Below are 22,366 nucleotides of genomic sequence, written 5' to 3' on the forward strand. Positions count from 1 at the left end.
ACCTCAAGACTACCTTAATATTAGACATCACGCACCAGCTGTTATTTACAAATAGACACACACCCCCACCCTCGTCTTACCGGACGTAGCTGTTTTGTCCTGACGATGCACAGAAAACCTTGGTGAAACATAAGATATTACAGTTTTGAATGTCCCGTTGGTAGGATAGTCTGGAACGGAGCTCACCCTGCTTATTCTTTAGTGATTGCACGTTGGCCAATAGAACAGATGTTAGAGGTGGGTTATCCACTCGCTGACAAATTCTTACCAGACTCATTAAAGAAAAATCTTTATCCGGTTTGAGGTGAATAATCACTGTTTTGATATCCAGAAGCTCTTTACGGTCACAAGAGACGGTGGCATCAACATTATGTACCAAATAAGTTACAAACAATGCAAAAAAACACACAAAAGAGCACAATTGGTTAGGAGCCTGTGAAATGGCACCCCCTCCGGCGCCATTCTTCTTAATGACATGCGCTGTCAACTGTGTGACTTTATAGAGACAGGTGTGTGCCTTTCTGAATCATGTCTAATCATTTGAATTTACCACAGGTGGTAGTAGAAACATCTTAAGGATGATGAATGGAAACAGGATGCACCTGAGCTCAATTTCGAGTCTCATAGCAAAGGGTCTGAATACTTACGTAATAATGTATTTTCATTTTTATAAATTTGCTAAAATGTATAAAACCTGTTTTCGCTTTGTCATTATGGGGTATTGTGTGTAGATGAGGAAAACAATAATTGTATCAATTTTAGAATAAGGCTGTAATGTAACAAAATGTGGAAAAAGGGAAGGGGTCTGAATACTTTCCCGAATGCACTGTAATTATGTGCGGTATATTAGTGACACATCTAGTCAAGTGTATCAATTGATCTTTTAAATCTGTCATTGCTACTACTACCATTACAGAATAACACTTCACCATGCAGCTAAAATGGGGGGATGTGAGAGGGATTTTAGCCTCATCATAATCCTACTAAACTGGACTGCTGATGGAGGGGAGAGGGGTTGTAGCTCAATAGTATAGTACATACTGGACTAGGGGATAGGGGATCCTGAGTGGCGCAAAGGTCTAACGCACTGCATCACAGTGCTAGAGGCGTCACTACAGACCTGGGTTTGATCCCGGGCTGTATCACAACTGGCTGTGATCGGGAGTCCCTTGGGCTGCGCACATTTGGCCCAGCGTCGTCCGGGTAAGGGAAGGGTTTGGCCAGGGTAGGCCGTCATTGCAAATTGAATTGACTTGCCTAGTTAAATAAAGGTTATATATATATATATATATATAATAAAAAGTATAGTAATAGTATAATATAAACTGGGCTACTGGTGTTGGGGGAGGGGGTTGTTGTCAATGTTCCGTATCCCTATATGCCGTATCTGTATATGCAAATAGACCATTGCCATATATGGATCTGTGCCATTCACTTTGAACTGGACTGCGTTTACAGCATGAGTGGTCGCAAGTAGATGCGCTTGTTTTGAGATCATAGCAAGAGCTCTCACCACTGGTGTCCCCCAGGGCTCTGTTCTAGGCCCTCTCCTATTCTCGCTATACACCAAGTCACTTGGCTCTGTCATATCCTCACATGGTCTCTCATATCATTGCTATGCAGATGACACACAATTAATCTTCTCATTTCCCCCTTCTGACAACCAGGTGGCGAATCGCATCTCTGCATGTCTGGCAGACATAGCAGTGTGGATGACGGATCACCACCTCAAGCTGAACCTCGGCAAGACGGAGCTGCTCTTCCTCCCGGGGAAGGACTGCCCGTTCCATGATCTCGCCATCACGGTTGACAACTCCCTTGTGTCCTCCTCCCAGAGTGCTAAGAGCCTCGGCGTGACCCTGGACAACACCCTGTCGTTCTCCACTAACATCAAGGCGGTGACCCGATCCTGTAGGTTCATGCTCTACAACATTCGCAGAGTACGACCCTGCCTCACACAGGAAGCGGCGCAGGTCCTAATCCAGGCACTTGTCATCTCCCGTCTGGATTACTGCAACTCGTTGTTGGCTGGGCTCCCTGCTTGTGCCATTAAACCCCTACAACTCATCCAGAACGCCGCAGCCCGTCTGGTGTTCAACCTTCCCAAGTTCTCTCACGTCACCCCGCTCCTCCGCTCTCTCAACTGGCTTCCAGTCGAAGCTCGCATCCGCTACAAGAACATGGTGCTTGCCTATGGAGCTGTGAGGGGAACGGCACCTCCGTACCTTCAGGCTCTGATCAGGCCCTACACCCAAACAAGGGCACTGCGTTCATCCACCTCTGGCCTGCTCGCCTCCCTACCTCTGAGGAAGCACAGTTCCCGCTCAGCCCAGTCAAAACTGTTCGCTGCTCTGGCACCCCAATGGTGGAACAAGCTCCCTCACGACGCCAGGACAGCGGAGTCAATCACCACCTTCCGGAGACACCTGAAACCCCACCTCTTTAAGGAATACCTGGGATAGGATAAAGTAATCCTTCTAACCCCCCCTTAAAAGATTTAGATGCACTATTGTAAAGTGGTTGTTCCACTGGATATTATAAGGTGAATGCACCAATTTGTAAGTCGCTCTGGATAAGAGCGTCTGCTAAATGACTTAAATGTAAATGTAAATGTAAGAGCACAAAACGTGTGCATTTCTAGCCATTTCTAGCCAATGGTATGGGAATAATAAGGAATTTTCTTTTGTAAAGTGGTTTCTTGCATCAAACAACACAACTTTATCAGTCACCTCCTTGTTTTTTATGGTAGGCCACTCTGATAGGCCTACATACGATCAAATAGCCACAGTAGTCTACTTGGCCTCTTTTGTAACTGCCTCAGTGTTCACAGTAAACACATGCCAGAAGTTGCACAGGAGGGGGTTGTAGTTCAATAGTATAGTAGATACTATATTACTGATGGAGGGGTTGTAGTTCAATAGTATAGTAGATACTATATTACTGATGGAGGGGTTGTAGTTCAATAGTATAGTAGTTACTAGACTACTGATGGAGGGGTTGTAGTTCAATAGTATAGTAGATACTATATTACCGATGGAGGGGTTGTAGTTCAATAGTATAGTAGATACTATATTACTGATGGAGGGGTTGTAGTTCAATAGTGTAGTAGATACTATATTACTGATGGAGGGGTTGTAGTTCAATAGTGTAGTAAATACTATATTACTGATGGAGGGGTTGTAGTTCAATAGTATAGTAGATACTAGGCTACTGATGGAGGGGGTTGTAGTTCAATAGTATAGTAGATACTAGGCTACTGATGGAGGGGGTTGTAGTTCAATAGTATAGTATATACTAGACTACTGATGGAGGGGTTGTAGTTCAATAGTATAGTAGATACTATATTACTGATGGAGGGGTTGTAGTTCAATAGTATAGTAGATACTATATTACTGATGGAGGGGTTGTAGTTCAATAGTATAGTAGATACTATATTACTGATGGAGGGGTTGTAGTTCAATAGTATAGTAGATACTATATTACTGATGGAGGGGTTGTAGTTCAATAGTATAGTAGATACTATATTACCGATGGAGGGGTTGTAGTTCAATAGTATAGTAGATACTATATTACCGATGGAGGGGTTGTAGTTCAATAGTATAGTAGATACTATATTACTGATGGAGGGGTTGTAGTTCAATAATATAGTAGATACTATATTACTGATGGAGGGGTTGTAGTTCAATAGTATAGTAGATACTATATTACTGATGGAGGGGTTGTAGTTCAATAGTATAGTAGATACTATATTATTGATGGAGGGGTTGTAGTTCAATAGTATAGTAGATACTATATTACTGATGGAGGGGTTGTAGTTCAATAGTATAGTAGATACTATATTACTGATGGAGGGGTTGTAGTTCAATAGTATAGTAGATACTATATTATTGATGGAGGGGTTGTAGTTCAATAGTATAGTAGATACTATATTACTGATGGAGGGGTTGTAGTTCAATAGTATAGTAGATACTATATTACTGATGGAGGGGTTGTAGTTCAATAGTATAGTAGATACTATATTACTGATGGAGGGGTTGTAGTTCAATAGTATAGTAGATACTATATTACTGATGGAGGGGTTGTAGTTCAATAGTATAGTAGATACTATATTACTGATGGAGGGGTTGTAGTTCAATAGTGTAGTAGATACTATATTACTGATGGAGGGGTTGTAGTTCAATAGTATAGTAGATACTATATTATTGATGGAGGGGTTGTAGTTCAATAGTATAGTAGATACTATATTACTGATGGAGGGGTTGTAGTTCAATAGTATAGTAGATACTATATTACTGATGGAGGGGTTGTAGTTCAATAGTATAGTAGATACTATATTACTGATGGAGGGGTTGTAGTTCAATAGTGTAGTAGATACTATATTACTGATGGAGGGGTTGTAGTTCAATAGTATAGTAGATACTATATTACTGATGGAGGGGTTGTAGTTCAATAGTGTAGTAGATACTAGAATGCTGATGTTGTACGAGGGCGGGGTTATAGTCTACATCAGTAGATCCACTCACACAGTCTGGGAGAACTCGGGGGCCTGGTCGTTGACATTGGCCATGCGGAGGCGGATGGTGGCGGTACCAGAGTGAGGCTCCTCCCCATTATCCACCGCCATCACCACAAACTCATACAGGTGGTTGGGCCTCTCGTAGTCCAGACGGCCCACAGGGAAGATGGTGCCGTGGGCTGAAATGCTGAAGTCTGGGCTTAGAGTGTAGTATGTGAGTTCTGCATTCAACCCCGAGTCACAGTCACTGGCTAACACTGTGGGAGAGATACAGGATATGAACACATATGTCATATTCATTAGGCACCAAAAATGAAAGAAAACTAGCTGAAGCTAGTTTCCATTGCAAAGCATTTTGCTATGGTGTGCCCTAATGAATACGACCCTGGTCTCTAACAATAAGTCTGATGAATCTGTTTGCATGTGTCGGGATGGGGATCTTTTTATGTTGGTATTACAGACAATTGACAAGTCCTAGAGCTGCATATTAGCACATATTCATTACTGTAATAACAGTTCCAAGAACTCAACAGCTACGCAATTAATTGTGACTCGTTGTGACCCTGTATAATCAATCTAAATGAGAATAAAGAGGTCACAGAATGCCCCCCCCCACACACACACACACACACACACACACACACACACTAGGAAGACAAAGCTGCATTCTCATCTCACCCTGCAGGAGAGAGGTTGCTGTGGTTACTGTCTCGGGGACTCCATCAACACTGTAAATGGACTGGAGAAATTCTGGGACACAATCGTTCTCGTCCGTTATCACCACCTGGACCTGCTCAGGGGAAAGGGGAGAGAGAAGAAGGGGATGAGGAGGGAAAGAAAACAGGGAAAGTTGGAAAGGAGAGAGACAAGGGTGGAAAGGAGAGAGAGAGAAGAAGGAGAGGAGATGGGGGGGGAAGAGAGAAGAGGGGGAGAGGGGACATAACCCAAATCATTCGACATCTAGGAGACAGAAGTGGGACTGCTGAAAATGTGTTTTTGCCCGCGCTGCAGATGGCTATATCGGTCCACTAATACAGGACTAGTAAAGGCCCAGTGCACTACTTTTGTGAAAATAGATAGATATATTTTTGTAATATTTCTTTTGTATTTTTGTTCATTTTATTACATTTTTTCATTTTTTTTCAGGAGGTGCTGCAGCACCTTCAGCACCCTTACATCCTGCGGCCATACTTGGAAGTTAACTCAACAGGAATGCTATTGGTTAACAAATATTTTGAATCCAAGCAGGTCAGATGCTTATAAAAGTGTCTTAGTTTCATTGTTTTTTTTCTGTAACCTTTTTGTTGATACACTCTCTCTCTCGTTCTTTCTCTCTCTACCTCAGGGACTATTGGGGCATGGACTTTCAGGCTATGCCTTCTCTCTCTCTCCCTCTCTGATCATGCCTAGAATAATGCCTTGCAATGCTTGTTAATGCTTTTGTACCTTAAGCATTATGCCTTGTATGTGAAACCATTCATTTTACAAAGTAATTAAATATACTTGTATTTAGAATTCTATTCTCAGACATTTCTTGAGTGTCTGTTACTGTAACTCAACTATAGTATCTTGCATATAGCTAAATAAACTTTATGGAGTCAGATTATCAATTTAACAGACTTTGTTAACATATTAATTGCATAGTCTTATTATGGGTCGCATGTGAGGTATACAGTATATTACAGTTTCAACACATATCAATTATTATCCCATGACTGGTATTTCATCAGGATCATTATAAAATTATAATAAATCATTAGGAGGTTTTTTTTCATACTCATGACGTCTTACAATGCATTATAACTGCATGGCTTTAAGTAAAGGGTTGCTGAAATGTCATACTGGTAGGAGAAAAACTTGAGCTAAATTGCACTGTAGTTTCTAAAAGTTGCCACCTCAACATTTCCTTTATCTTCCAGCTCATGAGTTCTGCTTTTAAAATAGAAATGTTCCCGGCCTGTCTTTTTGGCTGAGCAAGGCCCTTAGCCCTGCATCTGAAACACACACTCTCTCTCTGTCTGTCTGTCTGTCCGTCTCTCTCTGTCCGTCTCTCTCTGTCCGTCTCTCTCTGTGTCTCTCTCTCTCTCTCTCTGTCTCTCTCTCTCTCTCTCTCTCTCTCTCTCTCTCTCTCTCTCTCTCTCTCTCTCTCTCTCTCTCTCTCTCTCCTGTGTCACCGTCAGAGTGTAAAGTGTGAAGTGACAGCTAAGTAATAGCACTGAAATAGCAGGAATAGGTTTCCATCAAGCTAACACTACACCCAGCAGACTCAGTCAGTCCTAAAGGTCTGTTTTCTAGTTGAAACGTGGAGTGTGAAATAAATGTGTGGCATGATAATTGGATGACAAAATCTTTAAATAAATAATTTAGAGGGTTGAAATAAATAAAGGGCATGGCTGTCTGATTTAATCAACTTCATGGTTGTTCTAGCTTTGCTAGACACATCTTTGACGTGCCAGTCTTTACTACACATAAAACACTGAGACATAGATAAGAAATAAGTGTGACAAATTGGAGATTTGCCCAGACCGACCATAGTCTCACAATGCCATCCTTCCAAGTCTTGTTCATTACTGGAACCAATGTGAGGAAGTCTGAAAATCGAAGCTAGACCAACCACAACACACACATACACAAACATAGACACACACAAACACACACACACACGTTCCTCCTCTGACACCACACACACCCCCCTCACACACACACTCCATCACTAACCTCTATGGCACTGCTGAGGCCCCCTAGCCCCTCGCTGGCCCTGACCATAAGGAGGTAACGTCTCTGGTCATTCTCATAGTCTAGCATGCGGGTCAGGCTGATCTCCCCTGTCTCCTGCTGCATTCTGAACAGGCTGCTGGGGTTGATCAGCAGGCTGTAGCTGATTGGCTGCTTCTGGAAGGAGATGGCAAACATCACCAGGAAGCTAGAGGAGACAGAAATATGTCATTAACAGTATGCTAATAGTTTAGTATGCTACAGTTCAACAACAAAAATGTGTTCTCCAGTTCTGGACCAACATAAGTTCTGCTGCTGCGTGACTGAGGCTGTTCCCGATGTTGCTGTTTTCTCTGATGTCTGAACGTGGGATATTCAAATTAAATCCCTAATTCCCATACAGAGTACAAATGGAATGTCTATGAGCATGTGTGTGTGTGTGTGTGTGTGTGTGTGTGTGTGTGTGTGTGTGTGTGTGTGTGTGTGTGTGTGTGTGTGTGTGTGTGTGTGTGTTCTAACTTGTGTTAACATGTTGAGTGTGTGTCCATCCAGCCTGCCACAGATCTGTTTGTAGTCTTGCCAACGCCATGTTTGCCTTGACAATGAGTAACAAGGAGTTTGCGTGATAGCACGAACAGATCTGGGTGTACATCCATGTGGTGTGCGTCTACAACGATACATTCCCAGTACTCACGGCTGTCCCTCTGGGGTGTTCTCTGGTATGGAAATGGCGTAGGATGCCTTGGTGAACTGTGGTGTTCTGGGTCCTGCTATGACCGACACCATGGCCGGAGCACTGCGACTGCCCAGCATGTCAAAGGCCACCACACTCAGCAGATACTCCCTGTCTCTCTGCAGGGGGAGACCTGTGGTCAAGATGTGACCACTCTTCTTGTCCACCGCAAAGCAGCCATTACCACCTGTAAGGTATGTTCCATCAATCAGTCAATACGTATTATCATTTATTAATCAATGAATCAATCAGATGTATTTGTAAAGCCACTTTTACATCCCAATGAGCATTTAGAGTAACCTGTACAGTACAATAGTACAGTATGAGTAGAGTAGAGTAGAGTACAGTAGAGTATAGCTTTATTGTTATAGAAGCCTCTACACTACAGTTTCGCTACAGTAGAGTACAGTACAGAACAGTCAAGCAAGGGAGACAGAAGGAGAGACTGAAAATCATTTATTTTAAACTTTCCATTAATACACAGTAGCAACATTCTTGCCTTGTCTTTTTTTCTCTGTAAAGTGTGTTGTGTCATGGATGTGAAAGGCACATTTGACTTGACCTGATTTTACATGACTAGATGAATAGACTGAAGATGATATTTCCATCTAAATGTATTCACAGTAGCAACATCCTGGTCCTAGTCTTGTCCGCCAACTGTAAACCCTGGCACGTACAGTACAGTACAGTAAGTCTACCAACACCCCACTCTATAGAATGAGGTCAAATGTAAGTTAGCAGACCTCGCTGGTGCCCAAGACCCGGGCTATCATCCTCTTTAGATGTAGTTAAACCTATGGAATCATTGAAGGATTAAATACAAATGCTCTGATTAAAAGCATTCTTAGCAGGTGGTTGTTGATTTCCATTTAGATTGTACCACTTGGGGCTCATGTGATGTCGGTGCTTAGTTACAATTCATCTTCAACATCTGTTTGAGGAGAATGAGGAACGAGAAGGGGGTCAATCCACTCAAAAAGTGGTACTAGTGGGTTTGAATACTGCTGGACTAGGGTTTTATCTGCGTCAGTTGTAGTGCACTGAGTTAATGCAGGTCATAGAAGAGTCGCAGATGGATTGTGATCCCATGGAACAAGATTAGCCCACCCCCCCCCCCCCAGTCCCTGATATATCAACAAACCAGACCCCCCCTACACTCCCCCTCAGCAGGGGCTCCACAGATGTAGCAGATCTTTTGGCTGACCCGCTGTGTGCGTACGTGCGCGCATCTCTTTCTTACCATCAGCCAGGAAGTACTCCACCTCGCCGCTACTGCCTTCATCCCCGTCGCGAGCGTGGAGCGGGTACACCAGCTCCCCAGGGGAGGCCTCGGGGGACACCACTGCCAGGTAGGGTAAGGCTCCATGGCCCACTCGGGGACGTTGTCGTTGACATCTGTCACCCTCAGCTTCACCTTGGTCAGGTACCAGTCAGGCCCTGGGAAGAAGAGAGATAGTGAGTCAATAGAAGAGACTAGACCATAGAAATGGAATACTGTACTTCCTACTTTACTTCCTTATTATGGGTACACTCAAAACGGCCACCAATCCACCCATCATAGAGAAATTGACGGGGATTCCCATTCCAATCATTCTAAATCTCACCAAAATGAGCGCAGTCTGATTAGGGTTAAATAACAACAATATCACTCATACCATTCTCTAAGGGATTCTTGCCCTACATGGCTGAAGGCTTTTCTGGGATTGCAAGATGTCACAATCCCACCAGGGTGTGGAGGCTTTTTACCACGCCAGGAGAGATGCCAGCCCAGCATACTTCCAGACACCCTGCCTCCCCTGGGAGAGTAGCCCAGCCAGGCGACAAATGATCTTCCCTGGCCCAGCAAAGCCTCTGTGATTGCTCAGGAGCATGGAGATAACGCCACATAACCAAATGCGCATTGTCACCTGCACACTGCTACTGCCATGCTCCTGCCACACTGTAGTGAATAAGAAGATTCCTGCAATCCAATTATCACCTGCTCTCTCACCGCGGCAGGGAGGAATACCACGAGAGTGAGTGAGAGATAAAGAGAGAGAGAGAGAGAGAGAGAGAGAGAGAGAGAGAAAGAGAGCGAGAGAGAGAGACAGACAGACAGCGAGAGAGAGAGACAGCGAGAGACCGCGTGCGAGAAAGAGAGAGACAGAGAGAGACAAAGAGACAGGCAGAGACAGAAAGAGAGAGAGAGAGAGAGAGAGAGAGAGAGAGAGAGAGAGAGAGAGAGAGAAGCAAGATACAGATGTGAAGGGGGCTGAAACTGAGACTAGACAGACCAGCACATTCAAACAATGGGTATGCTGAATATAGACTCAAGGATGCTATGCCATTGTCAGGAAATGAAACTGTTTGAAGGCTCAGCACTTTTTACAGATATTGAGATATAAGACTAGGATATTGACATATTGACGGTCTCCTCAGTTGTTCTGTGTTTCACCTTAGCGAGGTTAGGTAGCTATATTCCCACCCAAGTTTCCTTGACATCAAAGGCAACAGAAGATTTGGCTAAAACCTATTAACTGCACTCCTACAGTATGTCTGACTTCGGGCTATAAACGTGCCTCCTGCTCTTTGACAATCTAAACAACTGATGCATTAATAAAACAGGAAGTAGCTACTGTCTTTCACCATCACTGGTGAAAGTGACAATTAACCATAGTAGTTACACTAAGAGTACAAAACATTAAGAACACCTGTTCTTTCCATGACAGACTGACCAGGTGAATCCAGGTGAAAGCTATCATCCCTTATTGATGTCACTTAAGGGCACCGGTGCTGAGTGCACCGGTTTGTGTCAAGAACTACAGTTTCCTGTGTGTATCAAGAACGGTCCACCACCCAATGGACATCCAGCCAACTTGACACATCTGTGAGTCAACATGAGCCAGCATCCATGCGGAACGCTTTCGGCACTCTGTAGAGTCCATGCCACCGACGAATTGAGCCTGTTCTGAGAGCAAAACGGGGGAATGCAACTCAATAGTAGGAAGGTGTTTTGTACACTCAGTGCATGTGCACTTAGTTATATGTCCCTTGTAGTGACATATTAGTTATGTCACTATAATGACATTTCAACTAATTCTTTTTACTGTATGATCAATTTATATTCTATGATGTCAAATTCCAGTGCACCAAAAATAACCAATATTTCTCATATTGTAATACACCTCGACATATGAGAGTCAATACAGTTTTATCTGTGGGGTTGCACAAACCAAATAAATGCTGAAAATGTTTTAAAAAACCAATTTCCCATTTCTTTACCAGGCTTAGGTTTAGCTGGCCTGTGTTCTGTGAAAAAACTGAATGCGCTGCATCCCGAGAAGCTAGCTGAGGAGTGTTCTCTACTGAAACACAATAGCTCTAACCTGTGTGACAGCTCATAAACGGATTGTTAGAGGTATAATAGAACAGAGGCAGAGGCTAGAGGAGAGAATTCATCTGGCTTTGCTAGCCTCACTTTGAAGTCTGTTTGTGGGGGAAAGTTATCGCGGACCAGGCGATAGCTCATTTGGATAACCGTTGACAGTGTCATGGGGGCAGAGAAACTCATCAACGTTCAGATTTCAAGTTTGATTTGGCGCATGCACAAGAATAGTGACATGATTAACTTGCGAGCCCTACCAAACAGTGCAGCGTTCAATATCAAAATGGTGTAACTAATGAACATTTGAAAGTATCTGTGGAAATGTCGACAGAGGCAGTCTGCGCTAGCTGCAGCGCTGTAAAAAAGAAATAAAAAAATGGAGTTATTTTGAGTAATGATCACAGATATGTATTTGTTATAGAAGGTCTAAGAGGCGCTCTGTCAAGGACAAATCACTTAACATTTAGTTCAACCGTGTTATTTTGTGACAAGCGAGGGGAGAAAAGGCTGTGCTCTTGCAGGTTTGTGCCTTTCCCCGTCATGTCTCTTAGCGGAATGGTGGTGATGATTTTGCAAGGCCGGTTTAATTAGTTTGTTATGGAGCATCTAATCAAAGCCAAGGCACATGATTACAGACCATCAGGACTAGAATGGTAATGAAGAGCTTGTCAAAGCCGACGTGTGTGTGAGAGGCTCCTATGATCTATGGAGCTACAAAGGGGCATTGATAAAAACACCCAGGCTGAAACTGGTCTGACAGCGTCACACCTGACTGACACCAAGTGCTTTGATCAAATGACTGTGAGAGGAATCAATTAAGCCTCCTCTGAATTTAAAAAGCCCATACAAAATATTTACTGTAGGTCCATTTGATGAATATGGTATATTTAAGCAATACGTCCCGAGGGGGTGTGGTATATGGCCAATATACCACAGCTAAGGCCTGTATCTAGGCACTCTGCGTTGCGTCGTGCGTAAGAACAGCCCTTAGCCGTGGTATATTGACATATACCACACCCCCTCGGGTCTTATTGCTTAAGTATCTAACACAGCATCTGCTAAATGGCTGTAATGAAATGTAATGTGATACATTGGATAGAAGGAGTGTCATTGTGTGCTGTTCCCTCCCCTGTATCCCTGCAGGGATGTTGTTGTCGCTTTCTGCTGGTAATCCTCTCCTTGGGTAGTAGCTATACAGTATAAAGGCTTGCTGGTATAAAACGTTTTCTCAAGTGCTTTTCTCATAGACTGCCCACGGTACGAGAGCATGGGGGGGGTAATGAGTGTGTGTGTGTGTGTGTGTGTGTGTGTGTGTGTGTGTGTGTGTGTGTGTGTGTGTGTGTGTATCTTGATGTGTGTGTTCAGTTGTGCATATTATGTGCAATGCACGGCAGAGAAGCGTAAGAGAACAGAGCAGCACAAGGGGAACAGTACAGCCTAAGCAGTCTATGGCACTACAGTGACTACACATAACAAAATACTGCATGACAAAGCCTTCACACACCAGGGATCTGTGCATAGTACACAATGCAGAACAGCAAATGAGAGAACTGTATTGAGATATAACATCTAATTCATTTAAAAGGCTTTACATAATATGGATCCCACGCGGAATTGCCTGCTGTTTCTTCGAGTCCATTGTGGGAAAATAAGACATGCAACAAATACACTGAGTTAACAAAACTGACCAGCTGACCAGGTGATCCATGACACTGACCAGGTGGATCCAGGTGAACGCTATGATCCCTTATTGATGTCACTTGTTAAATCCACTTCAATCAGTGTAGATGAAGGGGAGGAGACGGGTTAAAGAAGGATTTTTAATCCTTGATTCAATTGAGACATAGATTGTGTGTGTATGCCATTCAGAAAGTGCCTTTGAACGGGGTAGGTAGGTGCCAGGCGCACCAGTTTGAGTGTGTCAAAGACTGCAATGCTGCTTAACAGTTTCCCGTGTGTATCAAGAATGATCCACCACCCAAAGGACATCCAGCCAGCTTGTCACAACTGTGGGAAGCATTGGGGTCAACATGGGCCAGCATCCCTGTGAAATGCTATCGACACCTTCTAGAGTCCATGCCCTGACGAATTGAGGCTGTTCTGAGGGCAAAAGGGGGGCAAACGCAATATTAGGAAGGTGTTCCTAATGTTTTGTCACTCAGTCTATTTCAATTGGGTACCAAATGAATATAAATACCCGATGGCACAACATACCTTTGAGACGTGCCTTTTAGCAGTCCATGGGTATAAAATGGATTTCAGCGCAGCAGGGAAGTATGATGAAGACATTAACCAAATGTTTTCAGTGTTAAAGGGCCACTATTTTAAATCCCCCCACTGTGAGCCTAAAGCACGGTGAGTCAGCATAGGATCAACACACTGAAAGCTGAGACGACTGAAATCTATTAACTGGAAGATCCATCCTCTGCACACTCTGTACTGTAGAGGCTCAAGGCTTCTGAGATTCGGACACACACAGAGATCCACAGACACATACACACTCACTAACCGTAATCAATTGCACCCATGCACACACACAAACAAAAACACACGTACGTATGCACGCACACACAGACACACACACCAATTAAATGCAATGTACTGCTGACTAGGTGGCAGGGAAGTTAATCTAAATAGCTTCACGCTTGTGCTCCCGAGTGGTGCAGCGGTCTAAGACACTGCATCTCATTGCAAGAGGTGTCACTGCAGAACCTGGTTCAAAGCAAAGCTGCATCCCATCTGGCTGTGATTGGGAGTCCCATAGGGCGGCACACAATTGGCCCAGCGTTGTCTGGGTTTGGCTGTCATTGTAAATAAGAATTTGTTCTTAACTGACTTGCCTAGTTAAAAATGGAATATATCACTACACTATCCGCTATGAGAGAATCTAATGTAAAGTCATAAATATTCTTTAGGCTTATCCTGCTCTCTCTATGTAGGCTCTCTTTACTGTAGTATGTTGAGAGGAGAATGGACACTAGCAGTAAGGCGATAGTAGTACTCCCCAGGCTCTCTCATCCCTCCAGCTGTTAACACCACACTGGGCCTGAGGTGGATTGGGAACAATGGCGAGTTCGTAGAAGCACTATTCAACTCTAAGAAAAGACTCTGAAAACCACTTCCCAACTTCACAACAGAGAGCCAGCAGAGGATTGCGGCTATAAGGAGAGTCATCTCTCTTTCTCGCTCTAGTTTCTCTGCACTCCTCTCGCTCTCTCTCTCTCTCTCTCTCTCTCTCTCTCTAGTTTCTCTCCACTTCTCTCACTCTCTCTCTTGCTCTCTCTCTGTCTCTCTCTCTAGTTTCTCTCCACTCCCGTCTCTCTCTCTCTCTCCCTTTCTCTCTCTCTCTCTTGCTCTAGTTTCTCTCCACTTCTCTCTTGCTCTCTCTCTCCATATTTCCTGCTAGCTATTCCCCTTTCTAACCAGAACCAGGGGTATTGTTCATATACCCATTCATCTCTATCTGTTGCTGTCAGTTGGTGTTAGAGGCTTTCAGAAGGATCTCGCTCTCTGTGCTGTGGTAGTGCTGCTGTGGTGAAGGGAGGAAGGGGTCATTTCTGTGTTATGATGGTGGTGGTAGCTACAGAAAGATAGTGATGAGTATGGGGCCGATTTGGAGGCGCCACTCTCAGCAGTGTCCTCAGGCCCAGAATGGGATCATATTGGAGAGTAATGGGGTTGCTCTAAAAGCAGATGTGGCCTATCTGGAACTCTCTGGAACTCTCTCACCTCTGAGTCACTGAGGGAGGCTATGCCTCTACCAAACCAACACAACACAACGGGCTCTAGCTAGCATGTTCTGCCTTAATCTCGGAAACCCAGAACCAAAATATCCCGTAAATGCATCAGCTGGTCACAGATGTTGGGAGAGACTTTCCACATCATTTCAATGAAATTACATAGATGTTGAATAGCCTCCCTCAGTGAAATTACATAGATGTTGAATAGCCTCCCTCAGTGAAATTACATAGATGTTGAATAGCCTCCCTCAGTGAAATTACATAGATGTTGAATAGCCTCCCTCAGTGAAATTACATAGATGTTGAATAGCCTCCCTCAGTGAAATTACATAGCTGTTGAATAGCCTCCCTCAGTGAAATTACATAGATGTTGAATAGCCTCCCTCAGTGAAATTACATAGATGTTGAATAGCCTCCCTCAATGAAATTACATAGATGTTGAATAGCCTCCCTCAGTGAAATTACATAGATTTTGAATTGACATCTGTGCCTAGTGGGTAGTTCTGCTTCTACCTAACCAACACAACAACCAATAAAATGGATCGCTAGCTAATATCTACACCTTTGGACTGTGCCAGGTAGAGAGAAAGGAGCTGTTTAGTCCAACAAGGACTAAGTAGCTAACTATTAGCTCGTAGCTAACTTGAGCTACGCACCTAACTCAATATTTCCGTAGACATCTCCCACTGACATCAGTGCAAGACCTCTGTTACTCAGAGGTTGTAATTCCGCACACTTATCTCAAGTTAGGATTCGGGCCCTGAGCATCTTCATGGTGACTATCAGATAGATACATCACTTAGAGTCTATCCTGATTCTGTTTGTGCTATTATGCCAACTCCTTGTCACTCATTGTCATGCCAAACAATGGAGTTGTCATTGGCAAGAGCACCAACAGATCTGGGACCAGGTTACCTCGAATCCTATTAAACTAAGTCAAGTGATGACTATGAGGTCAAACTGTTTAAAGACTCATCTTCTCACTCCTCACCACAGGGGGCTGCTGAGGGGAGGGCGACTCATAATAATGTCTGGAACGGAGCAAATTGGAATGGCATCAAACACCATGTTTGATACCATTCCACTCATTCCACTCCAGCCATTACCATGAGCCTGTCCTCCCCAATTAAGGTGTCACCAACCTCCTGTGCTCCTTAATGGTGTGTGAAATTATTTCAGCTCTACTCATTATATGACTTGGAATGCATGATAGCTACACATTTATGGGGGCTGCCAGCGGATTAATTCAATTTCCCATTCACACACGCTCATTATTAAGCCCACTGTAACCCTACTGAGGAAGACAGTGAGGCTGAGCAACACTCTGTGTCTCAAATGGCACCCTGTTCCCTATATAGTAGAATCATTTTGACCAGTGCTCCAAAAGTAGTGCACTACATAGGGAATAGGCTGCCATTTCGGATGCACACTATAACTTTATCTTTGACTCGGTAATATATGCTGAGTGTGCAAAACATTAAGAACACCTTCCTGATATGGAGTTGCCCCCCCCCCAAAAAAAATAACAACCTCAGTTCGTCAGGGCATGGACTCTACAAGGTGTTGAAAGTGTTCCACAGGGATTCTGTCCCATGTTTTCTCCAATGCTTCCCACAGTTGTGTCAAGTTGGCTCGATGTCCTTTGGGTGGTGGACCATTCTTGACACATACAGGAACCTGTTGAGCGTGAAAAACCCAACAGCATTGCAGTTCTCTACACAAACCGGTGCGCCTGGCTAGGGATGGTGAGGTGAGCGTATTACCGCCACACCGGCAGTCACGAGTCATGACCGCAGTCAAATTCCACAGGACCGTTTAGTCACGGTAATTAGTCTTCTCCAAGCTCTGATGCTGCTGATGGTCATTAGTAGCCTACCAAACTTGCTAACTGCCTGGTACTCAGCACTCTGTTGTCCCTCTTATCACTCTGACATCAAAGCAAATGTAATGGAAAATCTAATCAAGCACTTCATGAGAGCCTATGAGTTTATGTTGAGCAACATTTCTATAGGCTGTGCAATTGTGTGAGAAACAAGAGTTTTGATGGCCTTTATTAAAAATAGAAGGATCAGCTTTCTATAGGCAAGGTCTACTTCAGTATATTTATTTCTCAACATTCCTAATATTAAGCACATGCTTCGCTTTACAACAGAAAATGAACCATGGGGAAAAGCGTCCTCTATTCGGTATTGTCACGCTTATCGACGGTGAAGGAGGACCAAAACGCAGCAGGCATGCGGTTGTTCATTTTGAACATTTATTCACTCCAAAATGAACACAAAAATAACAAAAGAGAATGAACGATAAACTGACAGTCCTGTAATGTTGACATACACTAAACACGGAACAATCTCCCACAAATGACAAACACAACCACACCCTAATATATGGGACTCTCAATCAAAGGCAAGTAGACAACACCTGCCTTCAACTGAGAGTCCCAACCCCAATTAACCAAACATAGAAACAGAGACACTAGACTCAACATAGAATACATGAAAACCAAACAGTGCCCAAAAACCCCGGAATACTTAAATCAAATGCCCCTTCAACAAACACACCACCCCGAACCACATAAAACGAATACCCTCTGCCACGTCCTGACCAAACTACAATACCAATTAACCTTATACTGGCCAGGACGTGACAGTACCCCCCCCCTTAAAGGTGCTAACCCCGGAAGCACCTTAACAAAATTAACCCCAAACAACACCAAAAGAAAAATTACCCCCTACTAAAGGGAGGGAAGGGAGGGTGGCTGCCGTCAACGATGGCACTGTGCTACACCCCCCCTCCCCAACCCACCTATCTCTGGAGGTGGCTCCGGCTCTGGCCGTTCCAGGCTGTCGGGGCAGTCTGGCAGCTCGGGACAGTCTGGGCAGTCTGGCAGCTCGGGACAGTCTGGCGGCTCGGGACAGTCTGGGCAGTCTGGCCGCTCCGGCAGTTCAGGGCAGTCTGGCTGCTCCGGCAGTTCAGGGCAGTCTGGCCGCTCCGGCAGTTCAGGGCAGTCTGGCCGCTCCGGCAGTTTAGGGCAGTCTGGCCGCACCGGCAGTTCAGGGCAGTCTGGCTGCTCCGGCAGTTCAGGGCAGTCTGGCCGCTCCGGCAGTTCAGGGCAGTCTGGCCGCTCCGGCAGTTCAGGGCAGTCTGGCCGGCGGCTCCGGCGACTGTTGACTGGTGGGCGGCTCCGGCGACTGTTGACTGGCGGGCGGCTCCGACGACTGTTGACTGGCGGGCGGCTCCGACGACTGTTGACTGGCGGGCGGCTCCGACGACTGTTGACTGGCGGGCGGCTCCAACGACTGTTGACTGGCGGGGCAGCTCCGACGACTGTTGACTGGCGAGGCTGGGTTTACGCACTTGAAGGCTAGTGCGGGGAACGGGAACAGGACGAGTCGGACTGGGTTGACGCACCTCCGGGTCCGCACGAGAGACAGGAGCTGGAAACCCAGGGCTATGGAGGCGCACAGTCGGTCTTGATCTTACCTCCTGCACAACCCGTCTTGGCTGGATGGAACTAGTAGCCCTGTACGAGCGGGGTGCTTGTACAGGGCACACTGGGCTGTGCAGGGGCCTGATGGTAGCCGTGCGTAGAGCGGGAGTTGGGTAGCCTGGTCCTCGGAGGCGTACCGGCGACCAGATGCGCTGCGCAGGCATCCTCCTACCAGGCTGGATGCCCGCTCTAGCACGGCACCTGTGAGGGGCTGGAATAACGCGCACCGGACTGTGCGTGCGTATGGGTGAGATGTTTCGCTGAGGAGCGCACTATGGCGCTCTCCACCCCATACGCTCCTCCATATAACCACGGGTAGCTGGCTTCCGGCTCTTCCTAGGCCTAGCCAAACTACCCGTGTGCCCCCCCCAAAAAAATTATTGGGGGTGCCTCTCGTGCTTCTCCCTCAGCGCGTCCTTGGCCTCGTACCTCCGCCTCTCTGCCTTGGCTGCCTCAATTTCTCACTGCGGGCGGCGATAATCCCCAGCCTGGTGCCAAGGTCCGGCCCCGTCCAGAACTTCCTCCCAGGTCCATTTCTCCCGCCAGTCCAACTCGAAGTCCCTCTGCTCCTTCCTCTGCTGCTTGGTCCTGGAATGGTGGGAGATTCTGTCACGCTTATCGACAGTGAAGGAGGACCAAAACGCAGCAGGCATGCGGTTGTTCATTTTGAACATTTATTCACTCCAAACTGAACACAAAAATAACAAAAGAGAACGAACGATAAACTGACAGTCCTGTAATGTTGACATACACTAAACACGGAACAATCTCCCACAAATGACAAACACACCCTAATATATGGGACTCTCAATCAAAGGCAAGTAGACAACACCTGCCTTCAACTGAGAGTCCCAACCCCAATTAACCAAACATAGAAACAGACACACTAGACTCAACATAGAATACATGAAAACCAAACAGTGCCCAAAAACCCCGGAATACTTAAATCAAATGCCCCTTCAACAAACACACCACCCCGAACCACATAAAACGAATACCCTCTGCCACGTCCTGACCAAACTACAATACCAATTAACCTTATACTGGCCAGGACGTGACAGGTATTTAAGTGCATAGATGACATATTTTTTTTCCCCTGCCCCTGTTTCGAGACGGGTATAATGATAATGGTCCATTCTAAATCAAAACAAATTCCACACATATACTGCTCAAAAAAATAAAGGGAACACTTAAACAACACATCCTAGATCTGAATGAAAGAAATAATCTTATTAAATACTTTTTTCTTTACATAGTTGAATGTGCTGACAACAAAATCACACAAAAATAATCAATGGAAATCCAATTTATCAACCCATGGAGGTCTGGATTTGGAGTCACACTCAAAATTAAAGTGGAAAACCACACTGCAGGCTGATCCAACTTTGATGTAATGTCCTTAAAACAAGTCAAAATGAGGCTCCGTAGTGTGTGTGGCCTCCACGTGCCTGTATGACCTCCCTACAATGCCTGGGCATGCTCCTGACGAGGTGGCGGATGGTCTCCTGAGGGATCTCCTCCCAGACCTGGACTAAAGCATCCGCCAACTCCTGGACAGTCTGTGGTGCAATCTGGCATTGGTGGATGGAGCGAGACATGATGTCCCAGATGTGCTCAATTGGATTCAGGTCTGGGGAATGAGCGGGCCAGTCCATAGCGTCAATGCCTTCCTCTTGCAGGAACTGCTGACACACTCCAGCCACATGAGGTCTAGCATTGTCTTGCATTAGGAGGAACCCAGGGCCAACCGCACCAGCATATGGTCTCACAAGGGGTCTGAGGATCTCATCTCGGTACCTAATGGCAGTCAGGCTACCTCTGGCGAGCACATGGAGGGCTGTGTGGCCCCCCAAAGAAATGCCACCCTACACCATGACTGACCCACCGCCAAACCGGTCATGCTGGAGGATGTTGCAGGCAGCAGAACATTCTCCACGGCGTCTCCAGACTCTGTCACGTCTGTCACGTGCTCAGTGTGAACCTGCTTTCATCTGTGAAGAGCACAGGGCGCCAGTGGCGAATTTGCCAATCTTGGTGTTCTCTGGCAAATGCCAAACGTCCTGCACGGTGTTGGGCTGTAAGCACAACCCCCACCTGTGGACGTCGGGCCCTCATACCACCCTCATGGAGTCTGTTTCTGACCGTTTGAGCAGACACATGCACATTTAAGGCCTGCTGGAGGTCATTTTGCAGGGCTCTGGCAGTGCTTCTCCTGCTCCTCCTTGCACAAAGGCGGAGGTAGCGGTCCTGCTGCTGGGTTGTTGCCCTCCTACGGCCTCCTTCACGTCTCCTGATGTACTGGCCTGTCTCCTGGTAGCGCCTCCATGCTCTGGACACTACGCTGACAGACACAGCAAACCTTCTTGCCACAGCTCACATTGATGTGCCATCCTGGATGAGCTGCACTACCTGAGCCACTTGTGTGGGTTGTAGACTCCGTCTCATGCTACTACTAGAGTGAAAGCACCGCCAGCATTCAAAAGTGACCAAAACATCAGCCAGGAAGCATAGGAACTGAGAAGTGGTCTGTGGTCCCCACCTGCAGAACCACCCCTTTATTGGGGGTGTGTTGCTAATTGCCTATAATTTCCACCTGTTGTCTATTCCATTTGCACAACAGCATGTGAAATTTATTGTCAATCAGTGTTGCTTCCTAAGTGGACAGTTTGATTTCACAGAAGTGTGACTGACTTGGAGTTACATTGTGTTGTTTAAGTGTTCCCTTTATTTTTTTTGAGCAGTGTATATTATTTAGTATATGTAAAGACAATATTAAATAGTCTGATGGGTGACAATTAGCCTACCACTTGTGAATGATATATTTTTTTAAATCATAGTCCCACACCTCATGTAGCCTAGCCCATAGGCCTATGGCTAGCTCTGAGACAGACAGGGTACCAAAACATTTCTGCAGCACTGAAGGTCCCCAAGAACACAGTGGCATCCATCATTCTTAAATGGAAGACGTTTGGAACCACCAAGACTCTTCCTAGAGCTGGCCGCCCATCCAAACTGAGCAATTGGGGAGAATGGCCTTGGTCAATGACCAAGAACACGATGGTCACTCTGACAGAGCTCTAGAGTTCCTCTGTGGAGATGGAAGAACCTTCCAGAAGGACAACCATCCCTGCAGCACTCCACCAATTAGACCTTTATAGTTGATTGGCCAGACCGAAGCCACTCCTCAGTAAAAGGCACATGACAGCCTGCTTGGATTTTGGCAAAAGGAACCTTAAAACTCTCAAACCATGAGAAACAAGCTTCTCTGGTCTGATGAAACCAAGATTGAACTCTTTGGCCTGAATGCCAAGAATCACATCTGGAGGAAACCTGGCACCATCCCTACGGTGAAGCATGGTGGTGGCAGCATCATGCTGTTGGGATGTTTTTCAGCGGCAGGGACTGGGAGACTAGTCAGGATCGAGGAAAAGATTAACAAAGCAAAGTACAGAGAGATCCTTGATGAAAACCTGCTCCAGAGTGCTCAGGACCTCAGACTGGGGCGAAGGTTCACCTTCCAACAGGACAACAACCCTAAACACACAGCCAAGACTGGAGAGACCTGAAAATAGCTGTGCATGAATGCTCCCCATCCAACCTGACAGAGCTTGTGAGGATCTGCAGAGAAGAAACTCCCCAAATACAGGTGTGCCAAGCTTGTAGCGTCATACCCAAGAAGACTCAGTGCTGTAATCGCTGCCAAAGGTGCTTCAACAAAGTTCTGAGTAAAGGGTCTGAATACATATGTAAATGTAATATATATTTTTTTTATTTTAAATATATTACCAAATGTATAAAAGCCTTTTTT

At 45.4% G+C, this 22,366-nt stretch overlaps 1 protein-coding gene across 1 annotated transcript in view; it reads right to left on the bottom strand.

Moving 5' to 3' along the window:
• LOC106573283 (neural-cadherin) overlaps positions 1–22,366 on the bottom strand; it is a 100,536-nt gene that overhangs the window by 66,388 nt on the left and 11,782 nt on the right. Inside the window, exons 2-6 of the mRNA XM_045697139.1 lie at positions 9,205–9,390; positions 7,926–8,151; positions 7,235–7,439; positions 5,195–5,306; positions 4,524–4,773 (exon numbers count right to left, since the gene is read on the bottom strand). Coding sequence (XP_045553095.1) covers positions 4,524–4,773; positions 5,195–5,306; positions 7,235–7,439; positions 7,926–8,151; positions 9,205–9,390 — 979 coding nt within the window. The remainder of the gene's footprint in view (positions 1–4,523; positions 4,774–5,194; positions 5,307–7,234; positions 7,440–7,925; positions 8,152–9,204; positions 9,391–22,366) is intronic.

Source organism: Salmo salar, chromosome ssa16 (genome assembly GCF_905237065.1).
Source record: "Salmo salar chromosome ssa16, Ssal_v3.1, whole genome shotgun sequence".
In the NCBI taxonomy this organism is placed as follows: domain Eukaryota; kingdom Metazoa; phylum Chordata; class Actinopteri; order Salmoniformes; family Salmonidae; genus Salmo; species Salmo salar.